The sequence below is a fragment of the Vigna angularis genome, chromosome 2 (genome assembly GCF_016808095.1).
Source record: "Vigna angularis cultivar LongXiaoDou No.4 chromosome 2, ASM1680809v1, whole genome shotgun sequence".
In the NCBI taxonomy this organism is placed as follows: Eukaryota; Viridiplantae; Streptophyta; class Magnoliopsida; order Fabales; family Fabaceae; genus Vigna; species Vigna angularis.
This window is the reverse complement of record NC_068971.1, coordinates 40,665,194-40,673,973: the sequence shown is the minus strand read 5'-3', so window position 1 is coordinate 40,673,973 and position 8,780 is coordinate 40,665,194. Positions and strand designations below refer to the sequence as shown.

General features: G+C 38.9%; 1 protein-coding gene across 1 annotated transcript; it reads right to left on the bottom strand.

Annotated features, from left to right (window-relative positions):
* Window positions 1-5,029: 5,029 nt before the first annotated feature.
* On the bottom strand, window positions 5,030-7,897 carry LOC108346585 (uncharacterized). The gene is made up of 12 exons (XM_052872628.1): window positions 7,865-7,897; window positions 7,461-7,780; window positions 7,154-7,214; window positions 6,941-7,066; window positions 6,348-6,841; window positions 6,173-6,254; window positions 5,996-6,085; window positions 5,790-5,912; window positions 5,573-5,701; window positions 5,404-5,507; window positions 5,216-5,306; window positions 5,030-5,131 (listed from the first exon to the last, which is right to left on the bottom strand). The coding sequence occupies exons 1-12, from the start codon at window positions 7,895-7,897 to the stop codon at window positions 5,030-5,032; spliced, it is 1,755 nt and encodes a 584-aa protein (XP_052728588.1).
* Between the last annotated feature and the right edge of the window lie 883 nt (window positions 7,898-8,780).

Here is an 8,780-nt window from a genome sequence, read left to right as displayed (position 1 = left end):
GTACCTCAATAAGTTGTATTACATTACGAATTTCGGTTTTAGATAATGTTATCATGTTTGGAATCATGTTGAAATAGTTGTTTTAATTTTGAAAACATTGGAATCCTTTTTTGAATTGTCATGATTTCATTCTTGTTGTCTTTAATAGTTTATGACAGAAGCAGGGAGTTCAAATGAAGTGGGATGAACATTAAATCAAGTTCTTTGAATGTGTTTTGATGTGTAAAAGGTTAAGAAATTTATAGTAATAAACCTTTTGTTTGTTATAATGTTTTAGTTCATGTTCCAAAATATTATTTACTTTTCATTATTTATTACTATTTTATTCAGTAAATGGGAAATGTTAGTGATCATTTTGACAACAAATGTTTTATTGCAATGGTTTTAATGAATTAATTAATTTATTCTTTTTTACCATAACAAATGAAGTTAAGTCAAAATTCTTGAAGTTGAAGTACAACAATTGTATGAAGACCAACGTGGTTGACAGAAATAAGTAATAATTGCATTTTCATTAGATCATAAAAATTCAAAGACAGTAACATGAATTCGTAATGTACATTAGGGTTTACACTGAGATTGGATGTATCACAGTACAGGGACATCCATTAATATAAACTTCAACTAAAATGTCATTTCCAAGATTGTTAACCTCAAAGACTAGCACGTCTCCCTCCTTCAACCCATATTCCGTGCAAAATTCCTTCCATCCTTTGCCAAACTTTGTGGAATTGCGAGTGACAGAAACCAAAACACTACACATGACGCCGTCCTTCTGTCCAAGGAGCATAACCTGTGTCAAGCCTTTGCTCCTGATAAGATTCCCAAATGCAATTTGCAAGTCCTGTGGCAGTAACAAAAATGAAGTAAATCACATTGTCCAATTTATGACAACTATATATTAGAAAATACAAAATTAGTGAGGACGTACCAAATGACTTCCCCGTGCTTGTGATTTTGTCAACTTCACCGAAAACAATGACGTATCAGGATAATTGGTACCATCATAAATGAAGGATTCCCTACGCTCTTGGGAGCAAGCACCGAAATATATGGTGATATGGAAATTATTATTACCCACATAGTCGAAGCTTATGTGGGAATCGTTCAATCTTTCAGGGTATATGTTTCTCATTTGACCCCAACCATTAGTTATTCTTGGATTGACGGTATCCATGTTATAAGTCACCACATGCGTGTGACCATTGTTGTCTAGCAAGGACCATGTCGGTCCTAATTCATTTTGAAAGGCCGCATCAAAGTGCCTATCAACGTACCCAATGTCCTGCACAAGTTTTAACCAAGTATAAGGTCACTTTCATGAGAAGAAATTAATTAAGAAGAACATACTAACAGAATGAGAAAAGTGGATGGATCCAAATTTCCACAAGACTCGTAATGTTAGAGCGGAGGTTGAGGCAGCCATAACTTCAAATAGCAAAACCAATATGTTTGGCTCTATCCATTTACCCAACCCTAAACCACAAATATATATACACAATGAAGAGGTTTGACGAAAAGTCAGAACAGTGCACCGTCAGACGTGTCCAGTGAATTGGTAGAGTAAATTAATTGGTTGGTTACAAGAACGTTGAATGGCATTGGGAGATGTGGAATTAGAATCCGTTCCACGAAGCAGTAAATGTGTTGAACCGTTTCAACAACCATTTATTTCATAATAAATGAGTCGTAATAGTTTATGACGTGGTGGTTGGGGTACATTAAATGGATAACAGAGGAATAAAAACCACATTAAGAACGAACGCTACTAACATTGAGAACGAACGTTCTCGGAATAAGAATATTACAGAACGGGCGCCAAATATGGACGGTCCTAAGAACCAAGTTGACAAACCGAACGGCTCTAAAAATGGGCCGAACGGTTACCATGGATAACGAACGACCTCTTCAGGAACGGCCTGTTAACGAACGGCGTCTTAACGAACGAAATAAAAATGCAACAAAGTGCATGGCAACGGTCAAATCAACGTAAACAGTACGTCAACTGCTGAACGTTCGTAGCCGTCAGGGAACGCTATGGAAGTTACCAACGAGCGCTCTGTTAACTAAATATGTGAACTCGTTCGGCAGTTACTATGGCAGAGCGTTCGTTAACGCACGTTTTGTAGTGGTCCGCCTAAGTGGAAGCTTGAACTCAAGAGTGGGTAGTCATTTAGCGGTCAGTCGTTGACGCTTGTTCGTTGACGTTCGTTTTGGAGGACGTTCGGTGTCCATGCTTTGCGTTATGCGAATTAATCCGGACAGCGTTCGGTATTCAACACACGGTTCGGTATTAAACATTCCTCAGTAACCATATTCATGAAAAATAAATGTAACCAAGTAATATATTAATGTTATTTATTTCAATGTAAGGACACACATAATATTGAACACCATACATACCCCAAAAAATAAGTTTATACCCACAGTGTAGTGCATGGGTTAAAGGTGTGTATAAGTATTTGGTGAAAAGTCATCATTGTGAACGATGTATTTTCCGGATGTCAATAAAGACATGAATTCTGATTGGGTGACTTGAGATTCAAACATATCCTCACTTGGAAGTTCCTCAACATTGTGGACGTCCGATATGTCTTCCTTACTTGTATCCTGAAATAAGAGTATTAGTTAAGGTTTAAATCAATGAAGTTGATTACTAATAAAACTACATCAAAACAAACGACATGTGTGTCTGTTACTGACATTGGAATTCCTTGCATGTTTGGTTTTTATAGCATGGGACTTTTTCTTTTTTGTAATTTTTTCAACTGTTGATTGCAACCTTTATGTCCTGGGTCGGCCTTTGCGTTTCACAGCTACAGGACTGCGCACAAGTAAGCCGTCAATTTCACAACTAGGTCGAACGTCTTCATTACAATGCAGACGTCCATCCATGTCAGAGGCATCATTGACCATCGACAATGTCGTTGATGTACATACACCCAAAGTTTTGGCGATACAATTTAAATCCGAAAGCAAGTTATCAGATGCAGTCTTAGAATCACAAGCAACCTCTGCGATGTCATAGAAACGCTTACACAAAGCTTGGTACCTTTGCATCTTACGGTCTTCAATGTTGTTCGTGTAAGATGCTTTAATGAGAACGGGTACCACAGGGTAAATAAGTGGGGACTTACGTATAAGTTCTTGCACACAAAGGTCAACTTCGTAGACCACAGTCATCAATGGGTAAATAAGTGGGTGCCTAATGTCCTCACATATCATTCCTTCTGTCTGTTTGTCATAAATTTGGAAACAATTATTTCTTAATTTATTACCATATTCGTGTCACTGCAAGCTCAATTGCTAACGCTTATACTGCACCACCAGAACGGGTACCGCAGGGTAAATAAGTGGGGACTTACGTATAAGTTCTTGCACACAAAGGTCAACTTCGTAGACCACAGTCATCAATGGGTAAATAAGTGGGTGCCTAATGTCCTCACATATCATTCCTTCTGTCTGTTTGTCATCAATTTGGAAACAATTATTTCTTAATTTATTACCATATTCGTGCCACTGCAAGCTCAATTGCTAACGCTTATACTGCACCACCAGAACGGGTACCGCAGGGTAAATAAGTGGGGACTTACGTATAAGTTCTTGCACACAAAGGTCAACTTCGTAGACCACAGTCATCAATGGGTAAATAAGTGGGTGCCTAATGTCCTCACATATCATTCCTTCTGTCTGTTTGTCATAAATTTGGAAACAATTATTTCTTAATTTATTACCATATTCGTGTCACTGCAAGCTCAATTGCTAACGCTTATACTGCACCACCAGAACGGGTACCGCAGGGTAAATAAGTGGGGACTTACGTATAAGTTCTTGCACACAAAGGTCAACTTCGTAGACCACAGTCATCAATGGGTAAATAAGTGGGTGCCTAATGTCCTCACATATCATTCCTTCTGTCTGTTTGTCATCAATTTGGAAACAATTATTTCTTAATTTATTACCATATTCGTGCCACTGCAAGCTCAATTGCTAACGCTTATACTGCACCACCAGAACGGGTACCGCAGGGTAAATAAGTGGGGACTTACGTATAAGTTCTTGCACACAAAGGTCAACTTCGTAGACCACAGTCATCAATGGGTAAATAAGTGGGTGCCTAATGTCCTCACATATCATTCCTTCTGTCTGTTTGTCATCAATTTGGAAACAATTATTTCTTAATTTATTACCATATTCGTGCCACTGCAAGCTCAATTGCTAACGCTTATACTGCACCACCAGAACGGGTACCTCAGGGTAAATAAGTGGGGACTTACGTATAAGTTCTTGCACACAAAGGTCAACTTCGTAGACCACATTCATTTACGGGTGCCTAATGTCGTGTCGCTCCGCTCGTTCAGCCCTTCTTGCTTCCACTCGCTCAGGACGCTCGTCCTCGGTCGTCGCTCAGGACGCTCGTCCGCACTCCTTGTGACCTCCACTTGCTCAGGACGCTCGTCCTCGCTCGTCGCTCAGGACGCTCGTCCGCACTCCTTGTTACCTCCACTTGCTCAGGACGCTCGTCCTCGCTCCGCTCGCTCAACTGTCTTTGTCTTCCCCTTCTCGTTCGTTCATCGTGCTCCTCCCTTTCAACCGTTCGGCCACTGTCCTCTCCCGTACGGTCCCCTTCTCTCTCCCTCCTATATCTTCTTCTCTCGTAAACTGGCCAGGCCCTAACATTCTCCCTAATTGCTTGTGTTTGTCATTCACTTCGATACAATGATTAGTCATTTTATTAACAAAATCGTCCCACACCAACCTCAATTGGTAACGGTCCAGCTGCAGGACCACAACTGTTACGAAAGTCAAAATAAGTCCTTACTTTGGCATAATTCTTTGGACACACAGGACCAATACGTTCCTGGATAAAACGTTTTGCACGTGAAAGTCAAATAAGTTCAAATCACTTAATTTGAACTACCAAATATATTTCCTTCTCAAAATTTTCAAAATTCAGATTGGATGTGCAACCAATACATAAATATCAAATGTATCAACAACTGTTCAAACATCATTAATCCCCTACATTCTACAACATGCCTAAATCTTCCAAGACTTCATTCCTCCGGACGTTGTCCACATCCAAAATCCATTGACATACATAATGCTCCCTAACTTGTTGTAGTTCTTCCTGCCAACACAATAATGCACAAAACATTAATCCAATGCAACATTTTTATCAACGATGCACAACATAGAAATATAGACAGCTTACAGTTGTGTAACTGGGCATTGTCTTTCTTTCATCTTTGTCAATGCCATCCCACAACTCCATAATTTTCAAAACAATTACTCCACAATCAAAACTACATCAAAACAAGTCCAACATAGTCACTATCATATTTAACATATGAATTATACAATAAAATATTATACTTAAAAAAATGAACATTACAAACATACTTGTTTGGTTGGATTGAAGTATGCAAGTGTTGTACCTCCAATGATGGTTTGTTCTCTTCCGCACAATTCAACAAATGTCCAAAAAGCAATGCAAGATTATGTGCCTGGAAACAACAAACTTCCCTTATAAATTTGGAATCACAAAGTAAACATCAATTACTATACATACAATGACATTGTCAATCTTTTGTCGTTCCTTTCTTTTGTGCCCAAAAGAGTCCAGTGCAAACATTTCCAATGATGGAATCTTCACAGCGTAGCACCACCAATGGTCGTCATGGATAATTGGGACAAACAACTACAACAAAAATAATATCACACCATCAACTACTAATAACCATAAGCATACTCTCCAAATAACTTAAATGAAATGTAATTGCACTAACAAATTCGGCATTAACAATGTCATCAAATCCGATGATATTAGACTGGAAGTAGTGAGAGTAGTCATTCAATGTCCAAACTTTCCGATTACTCTTTCTCTTTCTTGACTCAATTAAAACATGGGTCTGCAAGGAACTGACACGGTTAGCTTTCATTTCTCATGTCAATAGATTATTAGGAGCATAAAACAACTAATATTTTAACCTACCGCATATAATGGACTAAAACATATCCTTTTCACTATTCCAGTGCTCCTTCTTTCAAAGAACATGAACACTGATGTGGCAAACAAAATCCCCTACAGAACCAACAACTTCTTAATACTATACAATTCAAATCACATATAAAATAAATCATAAATTCACACATCAAATTTCATTATTACCGTGTTGCCAACCTGCATCCTGGGTCCAAAAGAATAACACTCTTGGGTTCCAAATGTTTGACCGAAAATTTCAGAAACAACCCTTCAAACAAAAATATGACATAAGTCAACATGTTTCATCATCACACTATTAATAAATGGAATTTAAGAATTGTCAAAGTGTGAAATTCATTACCTCCAAGGAAGTTTAAACGGAATCACCATGTTGTACAACTGTGTTCGATTTACATTCAATAAATTATCATCCTCAGTGTCATCATGTAGTGGCACAGTGCTTACAACAGGTCCAATATCCATAACGTCCTCAATGTCATCCTTCAGTCCTGAGCAACAACCACCCACATCACTATACGTGAATGTTTGAAAACATTGCCCTTCCCCATGTGCCCCACCATGACCATGAACATCACCATCCTCTTCTTTACCATCATTCCCTTTCTCATAATCTTCCTTCCCAACACCTACCAATGTAGCCAAACTTCTTAAATCTTTATCCATTGCAACCATTTTTCTTTGGTTGTCTTCAATTTTCTTCATGACCACTTGTTCCCAACTTAACCCTAACTCATCTCCATCATCTTCCGCTATTGACCCTTCTTCCAAATGAAGGGCCGCACAAATGATTGAGTTTTGACGGTCCTCGTCCCGCAAAAACCACTCCCAACATATCTATAAACATCCTTATGTAAGTAATCATTTAATAACAAAAATACACAATTCATGTACTACATATAAAAAAAATGTCAATTAAAATAACACCTAACTTACCTCTTTCCGTTTAAACAATTCCTCTATTTTGTTACACCTTAACTTAAGCGAACGCCAATTCATTATTCGCGGGAAGACAATGTCATGTGCACCGTCCGCTAAACCCAAACGTTCGACCGTCCATAGCTAAAAAACAAATATTAACCAAAACATTAATCATATAATAAACAAATTATGCCCACATCAAACGTAATAAAATTTTCAATTTCTTACCTGCAACACGGCAACATTCCCACTAAGACTGAGGTCCCTTATGTCACCTTGCCTTATCTTCCTTTAAGCATTTCCTAAACTATTTAGGACAAATGTGTGCACAGCTTTTGCCCAATTATATTCGTACAAATTATCAATGTTATCTAATACTCTAAAAGGCATGTTACTAACTGCCTTTGAATGTCTAGGAAAGTAGAAAACAATAAAACAAACTAAAATATACAAACGACAAACACAATCAACATCCGTCTCATTATTTTGTATTAACAACTTTATCCTATGTATGACATCTTTTACAGTGAATGACTTTGCCGAAAATTGATGACAAACAACAGCATCAAAGTCATCATCAAAATTTACATCTAAACCACCAACACCCAACCCTAAACCCATGCAAACATCGCCTACTGTAAATGGTACCATTGTTTGCTTCAAAACAAAAGATTCGTTGCGCCTAACCCAACGTCTAACCATTTCCTTCAACAAAGGAGTGCAGAAGTCAATTGGACTGTTCATATAAACACACCACTTGAACGGAGTCATTTCGATCCGTGTCCTATGACTGTCGCGTAGTATGGAATTAAGGTCCACTATCGGTTTTGTGTCACTCCATGCCCGCAACCGCAACTACAATTCATTTTCAAACAATTAAACCATTATACCCTGTTTTGAAAGAAAGGTTAAACTTTTCGTATTGTTAAATATACTTACATTCTTGTAACCTTCTTCGTTATTGCAATCCATGACTACCAATCGAACAGAATTACAGCAACAATGTAAGATTAACCACAACACTTGTATAAAAATGAGTAACAGAACAACACCAAATCCAATCCAATAACAACATGATCCATGTATTCAACATTAATTCCACTGAAAAATCAAAAAGCAAACCAACCTTCAGTGAAGACGACGTGTGGCGGAAAACCCCTCTTTTTGGACAAATGTGTGACAGCCCACACTCCGGCGAGACTCCGGCGAACCTCCGGCAGCACTCCGGGACAGGGACGGAACCACCTGGGACGATGCGACACCTTCAACGCCTCCCTAGGTCGCTGGGCCGGAACGGAGGAAAGACGATGTCGTGTTCGCGTCGAGCGCTCGACGAAGGAGCTGCGGCGCCGTCAAACGGAACGGGCTGGAGGCGTTCGATCTCTCCGACACGGCCTTCAACAGTGGACGGCGGCACTCCGGCGCAGACTCGGTCTATCTCTCTGTCGCTCGTGATCCCTCCTTTCTCCAACTCTCTCGTCTCTCTGTCTAGGTCACACAAGTCGTTTTGGTTGTTCGCGCCGCTTCTCTGTCTACGAAGTGAGAAAATAAAATTCAAATTTGAAACGCACACCCCAAACTGCCCGTGCCCGTCCTCGCCACGTCAGCGTTGAAGCAGGTTTGATCAGAAATTCTCAGATTGCAGCAGCTTTTTCCATTAAAAACGTGGGCCGCTCAAACGCTGACACGTGTGTTGTGTCCAAATGTTGTCAAATTTGGTTGTTCGAATATCATTTTCCAAGTTGTTAAAGTAGTAATAAAATATATTTTACCTAATTGTAGTAAATTTTAATATGGTCTAACACTACAAGTTTATATGATATCATGTTTATAGCTACTAAGTTGTTTGTTACAC

Excerpts from the sequence above, each read along its gene's own strand:
- LOC108346585 (XM_052872628.1), bottom strand. The coding sequence starts at position 7,897 with ATGGATTGCAATAACGAAGAAGGTTACAAGAAT. Across the intron at positions 7,067-7,153 it reads GGAATGTTGCCGTGTTGCAG|CTATGGACGGTCGAACGTTT; the intron begins GTAAGAAATTGA and ends TTTGTTTTTTAG. Across the intron at positions 5,702-5,789 it reads ACATTGTTAATGCCGAATTT|TTGTTTGTCCCAATTATCCA; the intron begins GTTAGTGCAATT and ends TTTTTGTTGTAG.